This window comes from Chenopodium album, chromosome 8, assembly GCF_948465745.1.
Source record: "Chenopodium album chromosome 8, dcCheAlbu1.1, whole genome shotgun sequence".
NCBI lineage: Eukaryota > Viridiplantae > Streptophyta > Magnoliopsida > Caryophyllales > Amaranthaceae > Chenopodium > Chenopodium album.
In genome coordinates this window covers 67,581,286-67,599,249 of record NC_137841.1, presented here as the reverse complement: position 1 = coordinate 67,599,249, position 17,964 = coordinate 67,581,286, and the positions used below count along the sequence as shown (strand labels likewise).

General features: G+C 35.0%; 2 protein-coding genes across 3 annotated transcripts; both read right to left on the bottom strand.

The window, feature by feature from the left end:
• Window positions 1–620: 620 nt before the first annotated feature.
• LOC145642075 (uncharacterized) lies at window positions 621–5,055 on the bottom strand. The gene is made up of 2 exons (XM_081693160.1): window positions 4,568–5,055; window positions 621–1,212 (listed from the first exon to the last, which is right to left on the bottom strand). The coding sequence occupies exons 1-2, from the start codon at window positions 4,966–4,968 to the stop codon at window positions 978–980; spliced, it is 636 nt and encodes a 211-aa protein (XP_081549286.1). The 5' UTR covers window positions 4,969–5,055; the 3' UTR covers window positions 621–977.
• Window positions 5,056–5,934: 879 nt separating this feature from the next.
• Window positions 5,935–16,785, bottom strand: LOC145642074 (serine/threonine protein phosphatase 2A 55 kDa regulatory subunit B beta isoform-like). Of its 2 annotated transcripts, none has more exons than XM_081693158.1 (14): window positions 16,164–16,785; window positions 13,233–13,336; window positions 13,026–13,124; window positions 12,803–12,922; window positions 11,842–12,030; window positions 11,539–11,630; window positions 11,097–11,215; window positions 10,156–10,279; window positions 9,913–10,036; window positions 8,230–8,298; window positions 8,020–8,111; window positions 7,849–7,926; window positions 7,629–7,699; window positions 5,935–6,626 (listed from the first exon to the last, which is right to left on the bottom strand). In XM_081693158.1, exons 1-14 carry the CDS (start codon window positions 16,288–16,290, stop codon window positions 6,490–6,492), a joined length of 1,545 nt encoding a protein of 514 aa, XP_081549284.1. In that variant the 5' UTR covers window positions 16,291–16,785; the 3' UTR covers window positions 5,935–6,489. The 2 variants fall into 2 exon arrangements, with proteins under 2 accessions (XP_081549284.1, XP_081549285.1); XM_081693159.1 differs by having other exon boundaries at window positions 11,845–12,030; window positions 16,164–16,782.
• Between the last annotated feature and the right edge of the window lie 1,179 nt (window positions 16,786–17,964).

The window sequence follows — 17,964 nt, the reverse complement described above, 5'->3', positions numbered from 1 at the left end:
TTGATTGTTGTTATATAGAGTTGGTCGATGTGTAATCAACTTGTTTTATACTCGTAAAATCTAGATTATCTAGTACGTATAGCGTTTTCTTACATTTAAAACAAAAACTTTCTATTAAGCAAAAGTCGTCTTTTAAATGTTGTGCTAATTACATTTTCAATGAATAAAATTATGAATACGATTATTCAATGGTTAATTTGTCCAACATTTATAATAAAAATAAAAAAAAATTCAATTCCTCAAAAAAAAAATTCAAATGTACAATAAGAAAAAAGGGTGTAAAATTACTTTCATTACTTTAAACTAGTTTTCTTTACATTTTAAATCTAAATTTTACCATGTCTTCTTCAAATATTGTTCAAGTATACAGTATAACCCATCTTCCTCTCTTTTAGAGAAGGACTCATCCAACAACCTTTTACAAAGTACATATACCATTAGTATTACGAAAACCATTATCATTATACTTCGTATGTGATTAGAACTTCGCACTAAAGTTAATATGCCAATAGTTAACTGGGTGACTTTCTCCTTACAAAAATAGCTACCATGCAACAAATCTTAAAATTCTATCCAACAAAACAAAAGCTACCAAAAAAAAATTATGTAAACAATATACATACTACAATACAAAGCTACAAACCCTTTATTAGAGAATGAAGAGATCGAATGCCGAGGTTTTTCTTCATCGTTCCCAAGGTACAAAACCAAAAGATAGCTTTACTTAGCCATAAAACCAAAAAACAATTCAAATTTTACTTGAAAATCTGTTAAACCTGAAGGAACTATAAAAGCGAGTAATCCTCTCATCAGTTACAATAATAAACCACAACCAGGATTCACAGTTCAGAGAAATTTCAAGGGACATCCTTCAGATATCATGAAATGACCCTTGACCATATTACAATCCATCATAATACACATATTATTTTCTTGCCATATTGTAGCCACGTCGAAGGAATAGAAGCAGAATGAGCTCACTTGGTCCACCAATGAAGGAAATCCTTGCGCCTGCTAATCTTCTTTTGTAGCTGCAAAAGTCCATAAAGCAAGGCCTCAGCTGTTGGTGGACAGCCAGGGACATAGATATCCACTGGAACAATCCGGTCACAACCTCGGACAACAGCATATGAATAGTGGTAGTATCCACCTCCATTTGCACAGCTTCCCATAGATATAACCCACCTTGGCTCAGGCATCTGGTCATAAACCCTGAAATTATATGAATACACAGATGTTAGGACATTCTTCAAGAACACAAGTTGTCAGAACTTGCACGAGGGGAACTCTAGCCTCTAGTCAGTACTCAGTAGCCAATTCAATATAGAAAATTCTAGTCATCCACAATTTAACTCAACTCTTCTCCAAAAGCCAAAGGAGTAACAGGATGGAAGCACAGAACAAAGGAAAGAACAGGGAAAGAGAACAGATACTGTGCCAATAGCCAAAACTAGAATTATGGCAATGGTGGATCTCAATAATTAGACTATATTTCCTTAAATATATGGCATCTATACATAGAATTCCTCCACATAAATTTCATAGAAAATATGGCTTCCATTACAAATATGCAGGGTTAGAACTACCAATCTCCATCACAATCATTGACAATTAATTTAGAACACCAAAGCATATTAAGCTTTCAGCAACTACTATCCCAAAAATGCACCCAAAGACCCTAAAGCAAACTTCAATCTCAAAGAAAGAGCATTCAGAAAACTAAAGATTATGTCAATAACACTAAACTACTGAAGGGTGAAAGAACGTGGCATAGGACAACAAAAGAATGCCCTTTACTAGATGAAACTCACGAAAGTAGGACAGAAAAAAAAATCCACAAGATTTTGCAGCGTTGTTTGTAGTTAAGCGGAAGGCATGTTAGGACAAATAACAAGCTGTGCACTTGGGGAGCTTACTGATCTCTGAATCCTGCTTAATATCACCTTACCCAACTAGTCTACTTTAAGGAAATTTTTAGAAAGGAAGTTACAATCTCTTAATCCAGCTTCTGACCTGCCTCACTTCCTTGATTAACCTTATTCAGCGTTATCGCCAACTAGTTCAGAATTACTTGAGTGTTTCGGCAAGTAACCTATCATCATCAACCCTCAAATCCAGCTCATACTACACAAACCTACTGAGTTCTTTCAAGAAAACTACACACTACCATTACTACAAGCCAATGGAAGTTATGAAACACTAAACACTTCCTCAATCATAATTAAGGCTAACTTATAAGTTTCACCATAAAGCCCCCTCCCAGAAGAGAGAAATCATTCTGGCTCAGCAACAATGACACTCAACTAGCATCAATTACAACATAGATGCCTTGCTGCTTTGTATCATGCAGTTCCCAAAACAAATCCAGTTTAGAAAACACATTCACACATGCACACAACCACATATAGAGTGGGCAAAAATGAAAATGGGACTATAGGAAAGCACAAGGAGTGTGATACAAAATCAAGCCCTGGATGGAAAATATACAAGTTATGAAGGGGATATGAATATGGCAAGGGACTAGTGTATAAAAAGGCACACCTAGACGATTAGGGTGGGATGCTTATTTTTGCTCTAAAAGAGGCGCATTCAAAGAGGCACACATAAGCAAGGTTTAATATTGTGTTCTCACTTCAAAAGGCACACTGAAGCGCACCCAAGGCATGCAGCAGGACCCTCATCACCTCATTGCGGCATTGTACCTTGAGCTTATTTATACACTGCATAGGACAAACAATCAATATGCACCAAAATTCTGGCCTGGCCTTGTACGTATATTTGGAGGAAAAATAATAGACTCGGTTAAGACAGCTCTCTTTATCAGCCTTTTTCAATAGGAAGAAAACATCATCAATTTCAGCATATATTCACAATTGCAGCCTTGCAGGAGCTAGTTTATCCAACCCACAACAGAAATTCAACAAATGAATAACAAGCCAACAGATATAATAATTGTGAATATTGCATGTAGAAGGTTTAGTAAGTTTTCATGTAACAAAAGGGTTCTCCCAATTCCAACATGTCAACACCAGGAGAAGCACCAACCTCATCAATTCACCATCAAAGATACCTATAATGACAACCCCAAACTTAAATCATCCCAACCACTTGCTATAACAAATATGAAGAGTTCATCCTATAATAAAATAATAGAAAAATCAAAGATCCCAACACCACACAGCTTGAGATATCTGGCAAAAGAAACTATGTTCAGAAACTTCAAAACACAGCTAGAGGAATGACCTAACAAGGCCTATTGCAATAAGAGAAAGGAAAGATACAGAAAAAGCTACATTCTTCAATGTAAAGCTTCCCATCACAGACTAGAAAATAAGGGTCTGAATCATGTCTGCCTGGTTAATTATTCAACGAGAAAAACTACCATCTCATCTTAAAAGCTACAAACAGATTTTTCAAAAATGTTTGGCAGATAAAGAAACGCAACGCATCACATAAGCTCCATCCCTTATTTTGCCAAAAGACTATTCAGTAGATATACGAAATGATTAAAATAAAAAAAGTAAGTACCAACCTTGCTTAAAAGAAGTACACAGCATGCAAGGAACCTATCCCAAATATCTCCCCAAGTCCTAACAAGTTTTCATACACGCAACACAACTAGTTCGTTCCAGAGCATCTGTCAAAATAGCTCAGTTGAGCATAACTTGTTCCGCTACCTACAGGCTATATACAATATAAAATTATCCTCCCTCCATAGGACCACAAATCATTGCAACCATGTTCTGAACTGCTTTATAGCCTTACAGCCATGCAAAAATTCTCACTTCTTCAATTAAATCACCATAATAATGTTGATTGCAATTTCAATCACCATAGTCCAAACAACAAAGGAATCCACAATAAACAAAGAAATTGGTATGTATAAAAGGGAAGCATCCAAGTAAAATATCTTTTGCTCGAATATACAGTAACAGTGAAGGCAACATGTCAATATAATCCCATATAAAGCAACAACTATAATACTTCAACATAAACATATTCTCCCTTGCAATGCACTAATCTAAAAATCTAAATCACTTTCTCATAAACAAACTAGTCCATCAAAATCATATCACCCAACTCATCAAAGCACCACAATGTTGGTAATTTTTTTCACTCGACTCCATGAACAATCAGCTCATATCCAAAAACATGGTCCTCGTCTCGATTTCAGAATCATTCACAACATACATAATGAAAAACCCGTCCAATAATACATCCCAATCAAACAATTGATCATTGAATACCCCCTTCTCCTCCTCAATTCCCTTAATTCTCCAAAATTAACAAACTTGGTTGCACAAAGAAATTGTCATGATCTCATTCCAATTCTCATAATCCCCAAAAAATTAAATAAAACTACCAAATACCCAATTGAAAAAATATCCTCAAAAACAACGCTGACTCTAGATTCTCTAATCACCCATTACACAAACCCCAAACAAAATTAAGACCCTAAAATCCCAATACAAAACCAACCACCCCACCAAAAACAATCAAACATATCATTCAAAAAAACCCTAAACACGATCAAAATCAAACCCAAAAGAAAAAGAAGGGGACATACTTGCGAAGAGCAGGAGCCATCTTATTAGTAAGAGTACCAGCAACAATCATACAATCAGATTGACGAGGACTAGGCCGAAAGATAATCCCAAAGCGATCCAGATCGTAACGAGCAGCACCAGTATGCATCATCTCAACAGCACAACAAGCAAGCCCAAAAGTCATGGGCCAAATGGACCCACGACGGGCCCAGTTCATGAGGTCATCAACCTTGGAAATCACATACTCCGCCGCCTTGGGGAGAGCGGGAGGTGGGGCTCTGGCGTAGGTGGTGGGTTGAGTGGTGGATGAGGCGGAGGAGAGAGAAGGGTGGGTGGTGTGGAAGGCGGAGGAGAAATGCGGGAGGGCTTTAAGGGTGGTTGTGGTTGTGCGTGTTGCAGCGGCTCGAGCTAGGAGCGCCATTGTTGAGGAGGAGAGAGAAAGAGAGATGGGAGAAATGGGGGAGGAGAGAGAAAGTGAGTTGTTTAAATTAGGAGATGGGGAAATTGGGTCGGTTAATTTGTTTTCGATGGAGAATGGGAAATTTGGATTATCAGGTTATGTGGGTCGGTTAATTTGGAAATTTGAGTTGACGGGTCGTCGTTCAATCCATTTATATCATCGGGTTATGTGTGTTGGTTTCGTCGTTTTGCATTGAAATTTTCAACTCAAATCTAACCCGGTTAATTTCTTGTAGGGTTTGTGTCGACCAAATTATGTGAACGGGTCGAGAATTCTTGACCCAAACCTGCCTATTTTAGGTCGGGTTTGTATTGAAATAGCATCGTGTCAACTTTTGACAAATCCTACCGGATATATTCCTTGTAAATTTTGAATACTCCATACAAAATACCAGGAAGTTTAATCAAGTTCGAGTGACTTCAAATAAGTGAAAAATCAGGTAATAAACACATGCTCTTAAATAAATTTGTAGTAGTAGATGTTTTTATTGATTTACCAGTTCAAAGCGAATAGATTCCAAGCAGTGACACTATAAATGAAAATAACATCCTTAAAGATGTGTTTTATTCACCTAATTTTCACGCTTTAACGTAATTGTAAATTGAACTTGATTGTCTTGTGCAGAAGCTGCCCACGCGTTGCAAAATTTTAGTGTATGGAAAGTTCACACAGTACGTCTAACCATATGCATCATCAAAGTAGTTGAATATACTAATCTTCATAAAGAATGCTCGCTCCAACAGCCACAAAAATATATCGATGTAAAACTCTATTAGCCACAAGAATCAAGAACATATGCTTGAACCGGTGGATCTCTCTTGTTCATCCTACTTACGCATGGATGTTGACCCAAAATCTTTGCTTACTTTAATACGAATACAAGAAAATCAAAAAAAGCTAAAGAAAACAAAAGAGGTATAGAAGAAATTAAATGAGAAAGTACAATATGAGTAATAATTATCACAAACTCTACAAGTTTAGAAAAGAAAAACGTTACTCGTAGTACTTTTAATATCATTATACAACAGCAAATTTAGGAACAAAAGGCATAACAAAAGAATTGGTTAGCTGGTAAAATGACTATAATAACAGTAAAAAAACATTTTGCAGAAATCCTAAAACGCGCTAATAATTCAATAATAACAATAATACAAAGGGCGGATGGTATTGATGAACCTTAAGAGCTCCATAATAGCGAAATCTGCAGTTGAAGTTCGATCTCATGTCCACAAGCATCATCACTGCCAAAAGAGACATTCTTGTCGTATCTACTGTTAAAAAAACTTTCTTGTAACTTGTAACTTTTTCTTTTTCATCTGACCTAACAGCAGAGGAAAACCATTTCGGGCAATCCTGCTTCTAACATACTGCAATCTATAGAATTCTTCATTCCGGGATTGTTCGTGATCACCATAAAAAAATCTTCTAGTTCAAGATGAACAACTTTATTTTGCAGAAGCACATTGCGCTCCAAGAATATCTCTAGGCATAATACATATACAGGCTGTTAGCAGCAGCACATGCAATTGAGTTTTCGGTGGGGTGCCACGCTAAATGAAGCAACTTCATGTTGAAATCAAAAGCATTTCCATTTGCATCGCTTCCAGGACTCTCCGATCCTAACCAAAGAGAATCAAAGCATACATTATTAGTAAACAGCACTTTCACAGGACAGGCTAAACGATTATAATTTGAAAGGGCTTGATTTGAATCTCTGCAGCCCAGAACTGTCAGCTTATTTTTACAAAAAGAACAAGAAAAGAAGGCGTGGTATATCATCGCACAATCTATTGACAGCTGACAATGAATGATATTCAAACCAGGGAAGGAATTTTGACCATACCCATCTAGCGTCTATACTGTCTACATCACCTTGATAAAAAGTGAGCTTATCAAAAGTTCTCTTTAGGGGCAACCATGATCTTAGATGCATCAAGCGTGGTAATCCAGCTCGTATAATGAATGGGCTGAGCTTGATCTCACTAACGTTAGGTTCAACTGATTATGATGCTATATAAACTTCTAAACCTTTAACATTACTAATACAATTTTTTTTTTTTTTACTGGATGTTCATGTGACTATTATCTCAGGGTAGAGGGAGTATAAGCTAAGTTTGAGCTTCATAGTCACATAGACATAGTTCCCAGTTCAGAATTCTATGGAGTTGTGTGAAGAATTGCAGCCCCACCTTAGAGGCACAATAAGATACTTATGAAGAAGCCTTAACTTTAATCTGTTTAACAGGATCATGGTGTCTGCTACTCTGCTTATTTGCTTAAATAAAGGTCTACATATAGTAAGCTTCATAAATAGCTCCTGTAACTAGATAGTAGCATGTGACAATTATTCTCGATGTGTGTGTCTTAATGATAACACAATTAAACTACACAGTACTAAAAAAGTGTCAAATATGTACAGAACTGCCTATGACAATGGTTGTATTCACCATCTCTGCTAAATGAGACCAACAAAGTTGTTGTATCAACCACCTCTAGTCCTCTACTATATGAGACTTCAAGCCACTGGGAAATATATATAACCAACAGATTTTCACAAGTTATTTCAGCAAAATTTAATCCCCAATCTAGAGTTTCTAGGAACAATATATGTCAATACATACCTTGCCTCGCACCACGTGTAAAGGTGCCAGTTCTTGAGGGTCTATGGTTTGTACTTGCTGGAAGTTGCTTCCTGAAAATAACAAGATTTACCCAGTGAGGAAAATTCGAACAGCAACATAAAAGAAGTGATTGACTTGGCAATTGAAGCAAATTGCAGAAGTTTATTCATTGTGTCTAAAAAGAACATTGCGAAAATATTTTTAGGAATCAGACTTTTACCTCATGGGGTTTTTGCTGGCTTCCAAGGTTGAGGCTTCTGTGCTGCCCGAAGAGCAGCCAAAAACACGAAACAAATTGCTGGTAGTGGAGAATATTTTTAGCATCAAAATGGCATCAATACAATAAAGCATTAAAATGAAGGGCAGTACGCCATGCAATGAAATCGATCACCTGTAAGAACCAGTTGCGGCTCGCAATCCATCTCCACTCAGACAGCACTCAAATTTGTCAAAAATGGAATCATTTTCATACAAATCACAGAGCTGATAACAAAAACAAATTGAACCCAGCAAGATTAGCAAACTAATTAAAGGCAGACAAATAGGAAGTTTAAGATGTTTGACTAACACGAAATTGAACAAGACGGATACAAGAACTAACCCTTGGTCTCAAATGTTCGTGAACCTGGAAAGTTGCAACAGGCCCAGAATCCATATTTATATCCCATAGCTGAAAAAAAAGGATAGATGAAAGAAGTCTTAAGCTAATAAAATCTGTTCAGGGTTGATCATTAAACTAATCTTTTTACTTTTATTATTAGGAAAAACAGAGTTCAATATACTTGAAACAAAGTAATGTCTCTAAAGAGGACCAGGAAACAGGAATCCTTCCTAACATATAATATTAATAATAAAAATACAAAAAAAAGGAAAAAAGGTGGACCAATTGTGCAACAGATCAGTCAAAGTGATTCCAAGAAAAATCCCTACTTAGTTTAAACAGAAGTAATAAAAGAAACTCGACACCATATTCTGCCATTTCTACCTATTTGCGGTTTCATAATCGGGCTGGGTCAACAAAAACCAAAAAATAGCAAGAAAAAGCATAATGAACCAAAAATATATACTACTTACCCTCAAAACCAAACACAAATCAGACAAAGGAGATACACTAAAAAGTTCATCAATGCCACTTCTTTCATAGCAGCTTCAATAACATTCAAAGGCATTTGATGGCTTTATAATTTTTTTGGTATCCTAGCTTCAATTGAGAAGAGACCAAAATAGTATTCTACCTTGTTCATACTACTTTAGCTAATTCATGCTTCATAAGATATCCTAATTTAACAGGTATCACATATAAAAGTAATGCACACATGGTTGTTAGGATTCTGGTCCAGATCTTATGATTCTACAATCCAGAATCAAGTCACTGATCCGGATCTTAAGAAGGATCTTCATGTTTGTAGGATTGGTAAACACTTGTAGTGGTCGGATCTTAATACGATTTCACGATCTTCGGATCCAACATACAATGATAACTTCAGACGATAAACCATTTTTACATTTTTATTTTTTAACAGTATAGTTCAAATTCACATATCATTAGACTTATTATATTATTGTTGGCTGGAAATAAGACAAATTCAACTCAGATCTTCAAACCAGTTTTACTAAACCCCCTACCACTTGGATCCAAAGATAAAATTTGGATCCAACCCTGGGAGAGAGTAATTACTCTAAATATAAGACTGCAAATGAAAAAAATAAAATGATAGATACTTCATATATTATAAGAGTCGCATAGACAAAGTCAGGATTCTCAGATCAAGACAAAGTCAGGATTTTCAGATCAAGACAAAGGACTTAGCACTGTAAAGTAGGCTGATTGTTTGCCTTCAAAAATACAGCATTTAGCTTATATACCACTATACCAGCCCTGGCAACTGGGAGAGACTATCATCCTTGTACCTCATTCGGTTAGCAACCAATCCTTCAAAAAATTCTAATTTTTGTGCATATTATAAATTTCCACAAAAGTAGCATATAACGTTTAATTTGGGAGATAGGTCTCACATACACTGGCTTATAAATTGTGTACTTTACAAAAATTCTCACCAGATTCACACAGATTTTTCCTGATAACATGGTTGGTACTCTAGTTGTATGATATTAATTAATCAATTTATTCTCCTACGCAACTTTCCTAACATAGGAGCATACCCAAATAACCACAAAACTCAGGCAAATTTTTTTTCTTAAGAAATAAGATGCTGTGAAACATGCAATGCTAAGGGAAATTACTAGTCAGCCTAAAGGAATGAAGAAGTAGAAAAATATGGACCTTCAGAGACATATAGTCACGACTGAGCATGTATCTACCATCTTTTGCAAATTTGACATCTGAAATTGAGGCAATTATCTCAGTGAAAAAGGATCTTGAACCAGGAGTCTCATGCACCTCAAACCTGTACGTGTTGGATAAAAAGTTTATATAGTGATGATTATGATGATATTTTTATATTTTGATAATTCAGAGCAGCTAATTTATATAGTGACGATTATGAAGAATTGAAATATCTCTCACAGCTTGCTATGACTATCGCATAAAGCAGACTGCCGTAGGTCAATTAGTCGGATAGAACCCTTTGAGCTACTATAGGCTAACGTATTGCAGTGGGTAGGGTGAAATTCTGCTGAAGTTATCACCTCTGCAAGAAAAAGCTCAAGCATATCAGTTCCAGAATATAGCATTAAAAGTCATGCGTATCTTCAAAGTAAGAAAACATTTCTTTTATTAATCAGAATTATTCATCTGCAGAAATGTTTCAACTATAGGACGGGTGGAGGTAGGCAAGTTCCTAGATGGACATTTAAAAAAAAAAAAAAATAGCAAGTATAAAATGTTTTTTCATATTTCCCACAGTCAAGTGCAGGAAACGATTTCCTAGTTGCCACAATGTCTCTCGCTATATTAATTTCACTTTTCTTACTTTAAAAATATAAAAATAAAAAATTAAAAAATAAATGATTGACTTGAAAAGCTAGAGTACAAGAATCTTAATTGTTCTTTTGTAGAAAACGTAGATAAAATTACGAAGAATAATTCATATACTTGTACTCTGTAAATGCAAAGCAGGAAAAAGGCAACAAAAACAAAATCAACAATCCCGGGAGGATCCCACTATATGTAGTGTCTAGGAAAGAGAATATAAATACAGCTTAACCCCTTACCAATATAAACTGGTTGTACAAAGCAGAGGGAACTTACTAATAGAAAGAGAACACTTAAAGACTGCATAAACTGATTGCCTTCAGTTCATAAATAAATACTTCATACATATTAAGGAGCATGTACACTAATCATCTTACAATCCCAAGTAATCTTTATTATAAAGTGGAGAAAGAATAGCTCATTGGGAAAAAAAAAAAAAACTTCGAATAGCTCATTATAAAGTAGAGAAGGTTAAAAGAGAAAGAAAATGCAATTAGGCATGCAACAACGCTTGAGAATGGTGAGATTTCTACCAGTTAGATCCTCCATGTTTGCAGGCTTAACATCAACAATATTGAAACTTTGACTGCTAATTTCCAAGTTCCAGAGATTTATGCGGAGGTCATCAGCCGAAATAAAGGTCTCTCCATCACTAAAAAAAGAAAGAAGAAAAAGTGATGTTCCTGAATTTGAAGTAAACAAAGTAACATAAAGTTTATAAACCAAATTACTTGAGGCAACAGGCACCGAATAATAGAGTTTAATGCTTAAAATCCTAATAAACCTAATCAAGAAGGATGAAATGCTTCAAAGTTCAAACAGAGGTGTAACAGGGGTCCAGGCCTTTGGGTGTGATTATGATTAATGAACATTAACATTAATAACTATGAATATGTAAACAAAATTTATCTCTTGTAATCCTCAAAGTGGCATTCATAAAAATAAAAAATAAAAAAAAAAAAAAAAAACACAAACCTGTTATTTGAAATAGAATTGATGTGATAGTCGTGGGCATGACCATATACTCTTCTACAACTTGCCGTAAGACTTGTTTCTTGACTAGTTACCTGGAGATGAACTTGAGAATTGGTAAGCCAAATAAAGAATAGCTTGCCAGGTTAATATAGTCATAGTGACTCCTTAATTAATGCATTTTTCTTATAAATATTACAAGAGTCTATTATAGATTAATTTTCAAAAAGATTAGTGCAAATCCTGTATTAGCAACCACTTTATTTTAAACAAGAATCAAATCTGCCTAATACATTAAAATACAACTACCGTGGGTAAGCGTAGTGATGCAACGCCTCCAGACGGGAACGAAAAGTCAGTGCTCAAACAATTGGTTGGTTTGACATTAAATCCTCCATTTGGAATGCCTTTGGAACCTGTCGAAGAGCTACTTCGTTCAATCTTTGATGGATCCACATTCACACTGCACACTTTCTTGATTTTCTTCTCTTGGACCTGTCTCAAAGAGACAACTACAGATTAGAGGAATACAATGTTCTGGTCACGTGCATGATTGGTGTGACAATATGTTACATTCACACGGTGCCATTATGCAGCTTTAATTCTAAGAAAAATCAGTATCCAAAAGAATATAAAAATAATGCACATCATATAAATATTCCATACACAAGATTAAATCATCAAACTACATCCCAACACCAAAGTTGTTCAAGATGAGTAGGCATTAGTAGTTTAGTACTTTAGATGACAAGATGCTCATAAATTATAACTCTTTATTAGAGATATACATCCTTTACAAGAACAATTACAGTTGATTGCAGGTCAGAACACCTCAGTACCACAGTTTTCATGTACAACCAGTAATTAGCAACTGGAAACCAATTAGTCTTCTTTGTTACCATCCAATCTAGTTTTAAAGTATTGACTGACTTAATAGGTAGATCAGGCCCATTCTATATCAAATAGTAACTCTCCTGAAGATATCTCGAAATTTTTACATGCCACACAGTAAGTCAGTAACCACAAATAATCTCAGATTGCTACACTTTTCTATTCTAACATCATAATGATTCTTAAATCAAGTACACTTCACATGGACACGAGACACAAAAAAAAAAAAAAAAAAAAAAAAAAGAAAAAAAGAAAGATAATACAGCTAATATCTTCATCCACAGAAAGTGCCTAATTTTGAATTCGATAGTAATCTGTTAATAGACAAATCCTATGATAAACTGCAAAGAGATTTAGCAAGCAAGTGTTTCCATACCTTCCAGAATTTGATGGTTTTGTCATTAGTGGAAAGAAGAAATAGTGCGCCATTAGCCATCTGACACCATCTGATCTTATTAATTTTCTCTTCAATCTCTAAACTCTTTAGGTAGTCAAACTGAAACCAAAAAGTAAATATGTGGGCTTTTCCTGCAAAATTAAGACAACAAGGAATAGAAACAAACATCAACTATGACAGCTGATTCAATGAAGATACATACCTCTGGTTCATGGCTCTGAAACTCAGTCTGATAGCGAAACTCAGGATGCCTACTAGGTGAACATTCCATCTTCTCAAGATCTCTTCTAGGTCCACCATGCTACATATCATATGATCACATTATATATAGGTTATAGGCCTCAACATGTGATTATACTAGAAACAAAGAAAGTTACTTTGTGAATCAAACAAGCATGACTGCACTTACACCCTTTCTGTCGGTTCTCTCAAACAAAACAACCCGACCCCCACGATCTCCAGTAGCAAGATGGTCCCCAGTCTTGTCAAATTCAATAGCTGATATAATATCAACTGCAAGGAGAAAATTACATGTAAATTAGATCCACTGAGCAGACAATATCACAATATCATTAAGAATTTAAGATGATGTATCCTGAGTCTACCACAATCAGGCATGGGAAGCCTCTATATGGTCAATTCTTATGTTTCAATTTAAATCTAAATGAGATGCAGCCAGCCTATGCCACGAATTGCACCACAACAGCTTTGCACAATTGCATCTCATTTCTTGCAAATTTATCCAAAAATATACGAGTAATGACCAATATAAAACAACCAGCTCAGAAGCTGCCACCGAGCATCCACCAAGATCAGCACATTCTCATTTAGATGCCATATTTTGTCACCTTATGGCAACAAAATCATAAGATACACTATGTGAATGGTGTCGAATCTATAAACCTCAACCAATCATATATACATCAGAAAATTTCACAGCTCAGCTGAGTATGCAATTCATATGTATGCTTTTACACTATCAGTAATCCTGTAGTGTGCTGATAGAACAGTTCTGTAAACAGTAATGTCCATTTTACATGATTGCCATCATAGAGTCTGAAGGTAGCAAGTTACATATCTTTATTGTAACAAGCATAGGATAAGATAGACAGCAGAACTGCAGAAGGAACATCCAAAATCTGCATAACTAAATGCTTAACAGTGCATAAGAAACTATAGACTCCAAACATAATTACCGTCCAGATTATTTTAAACTCCATTTTTCCCTTTACAAATGTCCATCTCTTGATTCATGGATCTTCTTGTAGATAAACCCGAGATATTTATCCACCTAATAGGCAACCATATATCAATTTCAGGGAAATATATTATGTGAAGGGGGCAATAGAAGTCAAATGACATAAGAAAAAGTTTATCTTTAAAGGATAGCTCAAAAGAAGGATTAGGCCTCTTTTCCTTCATTAAGGTATTGAAAGAGAACCTACCTCGCATGCTAAGACCTTACATCTTAATAAAACTTTCTTAATTTTCCCTCCTTTTGGTTTAGTTTGAGTCCTAATTGTTCTTCCATCACTTGTCACCAGACAATGCACATTGTTCATTCTTCTAGTTATGTAAGAATACTAGGACCTCAACAACATACTCTTCAAAATAACAGCAGTGAAGATAGATTTTAATGCCTAAAAAATTGAAATGTTTCTGAATTTGAACCGAGGAAATTATGATAATGCCAAAAGTTGAAATTGGTAGTTCCCTGTATGTTTCTTCTTTGTTCAAATGGGATAAGTGAGTCTTTTGAATGGCTTGGTGTGCAGCAGCAGAGAGAAATATATATATAGTTCTATAATTTCTGAACAATACAAATCAATGAACCATCCACTGAATGTCTGAATAGCAAAGCCAACAACCTATTCTTAAAACAGATAGACTCCCCTCCCACCCTAACTGATATTGTTGATACCATTAAGCAGAGCAATTTGTAGAGCTCCTCTCCACTCTTTTCTACATAGATGCACGTCATGATTCTCATGAATTTTCCACTTCCTATGAAAATATTGGAATAGCAATAGCTTTTAGTATTTGACTTATTACAGTTATACCAGAAGACAGACTATGTGCGTTTGATATTCCCACATAAATTTTTATCATGGATTGATTTTAGGAAGTGAACTCAGTGTCAGAATGAACATAACTCATACTTCTATAAAAATAAACATTTCATTTATGAATCATTTCTTGATTTGGAGATAACAGGATCTCAGGGTTCACTCTATCTGTATACTCCATAACAAATGGCCAAAAGCACTGAAATGCTCATTAATTCTTAACACTAGTCACAGCATCTTAGCAACTATAAGCACCTGGATAATCAAGGTCAGTTAGGAAATTAGACACATATTTCAAGTTGAATGCACAAAAACCTAAACAGCCTTCTTACTGCAATAGCAGGCTGCAGAACAATGGCATAACTAGACATCTTTGGGGGCTGATCATACATAAATCTATGCTTAAAGAAAGTTTTGGCCGACCTCTAGTCCTCCACAGTCCACACCATGATTCATTTTCCTAATAAGTATTTCGACTAATCCACAAGAAAATTGATGTTTAATTCATAGGCAAAACAACAACCAGGGTTGATCAATGATGTGTGAAGGTCCAATGAAGAAAAAAATCAGTCTCCTCAAATCAGCATTTTCCATATCTTCCAGTGTTACCCAAGCTAAAATCTTGCCCCAGATAAAGGCAGATAAGTGCAGTTTAGGGGAAATTGTGAACCGAGACTCTTGCCCCATGGGAGACATTAGATCCTCACATTTTATGCAGAATTAGCAATTCTGTACACAGTACAGCAAAAGCAGTCATCGTTACACAAAGCCTAGATAGAGGAAATTATTGTTAGTAGTAACTCGGTATGCATCCTCCGCCATAATCAATCAATTTCCAAAATTAAAAACTCTACTTGTAACAAATTTTACCTCCAAAGTCCAAATCCATAAACAACAAATGCACCATAATTGTCACCAAATCCATATCACGGCCCTTTTAAAAGAATAATGATTCACATACACTAATTAAATCTAGTGGATTACAACTAGCTTAGTTGGTATAATACGGAAGACCTGGAATCGAATCTCATCTACATCATTCCATTCCCTTTGCGACCAAGATACACATAACAAAAAAAATACTAATCCAATGTCAAACATCAAACATTTATGTTTCTAGACAGCTTTACAGTCTACATTCAACTACAAACACAGTGAAAATGCTAAAATCACATAAAACATGAAATAAAAGTTACAAAATCACAAAAATGACAAACACCCAATTATGAGTTTTACCATTAAATGATTAAAATAAGATTAAAGATCTAATATACCTTCTTGAATCTCTTCACCAGCAGTTCTCTCCCCAAATACTTGAGAGAACTTCCAATCCAACGGCGGCTGCGGCAACCCCATTCCTATATCGCCGCCGCCACTGCCACCACCACCGCCACCCTTCATTCTTAGATAAATTTTCTGATCAGATTCACGATCAAAATCAACCAATTAAATAAAGGGTATTGCATGAATAAGCTGATCAAATCCCTTGATTCATGATAAATTAGAAACTTCCATTCAAGTTCCAATCTTTTTCTTTAATCTCTGCTCAAATGGGTTCAAACTAAAATACCCAATAGCCTAAAGAGAGAGATAAATCAGATTCTTGATTTTTGCACAAAAACAGAGAATAGAGTTTAATGGGGTTATCTCTTTTTTTTTTTTTCTTCTTTTTTTCCTTTTTTTTTTTTCTGGGTTTTTCACAATCTCAATGATGAACGATCTCAAAGGATTGAAAGATTCCCAAAAGCTACAGACACAGATAGACACACACACTATCTCTCTCTTTGTGTTTCTCTCTCTAAATATATAGGTATGTTGCGGGGTCTTTCTTAGTGTGAGAGAGTAGTGTAACCTGGTTTTGACAAAAAGTAAGGGAGTGAACGAACCAAAAAAAATTAAAATAGTTCGGAGATAAAGTAATATGTTCCTTTATGATTTGATGTTACATCTTCTTGTTGTTTCGATCTTATTTAGCAATCACTTGTTTGGTGTTTGTTTTCTTAAATTAAACTTGTTAGTAGTAATGAAAGTGTATGTGTCAGTTAACTAAATAATCTATTCATTGAAACGATTTCAATAAGTGTATATAAGATCATATTACCTCCGTTACAGATTATGTGCAACGATTTGACATAAAGCGGAGAAAGAAAATGTCTAATCGTTGCACATAACCTGTAACGGAGGTAGTATTTTTATTCTTAACTATAAATCACAATGGGAGTCAAGTGAATAGTGTAAAAATGCTAATAGGGTACTTAAAAAAGAAAGGGAGTTAAATAAGAATTTAAAATACTTTAGTAAAGTAATTATTTTAATTTATATTTTTAAATTTAGTTATGTACTCCCTCCGTTTTTAAATATTTGCTCCATTTCTCTTGGGCACGAATGTCGATGTTAATCTTTGATCAATGATATCTTAATTATCAGCAAGTATAAATTCTAACAATTGAAATTTAATAATCTATTCATTGAGATGATTCCAACAAGTACTCACAATACTATATTTTTTCTTATGTATAAATCACAAACATTAGTTAAAGTAAGATAAATGAATAGTGTAAAAAATAGAAATGGAGCAAGTATTAAAAAACGGAGGGAGTATTTATGTTATCCAACGCCTCTAAGACATTCGTTAACTTTTGCCTTATAAAAATATTTTGAAATAATCAAACATGTTCTTCATATTATATAGTACTCCCTCCTTTCTCTCTCCATAACCCTAGCCTCCATTGTTGAATTTTGAAGGGGCTTCCATCGATTTTAATCGTTGAAAAGCCCTGATCCTTGTTTCTTTATTGTTTTTTGTAGGTTTATAATAATGTTTCCTCCTTTTGGTAGGAACTTTTCTCCCTCGAAAAAAAAGGGTTTTTGATCTCCTTTGAAAGACAAGGGTTTTTCGACCTCATTCGAAATACAAGATTTATCTCCTCTTTTCAAGGGAGAAATTTCTTAGTTTTGAATCCATGGTAACAGATCTAATGGATTGTCGTGAAATTATTTCGTTGGTGAAAAATTTATCAAGTTTTCGAATACGAACAGATGAATCAGAAGGAAAACATCCTCACGACTACAAAG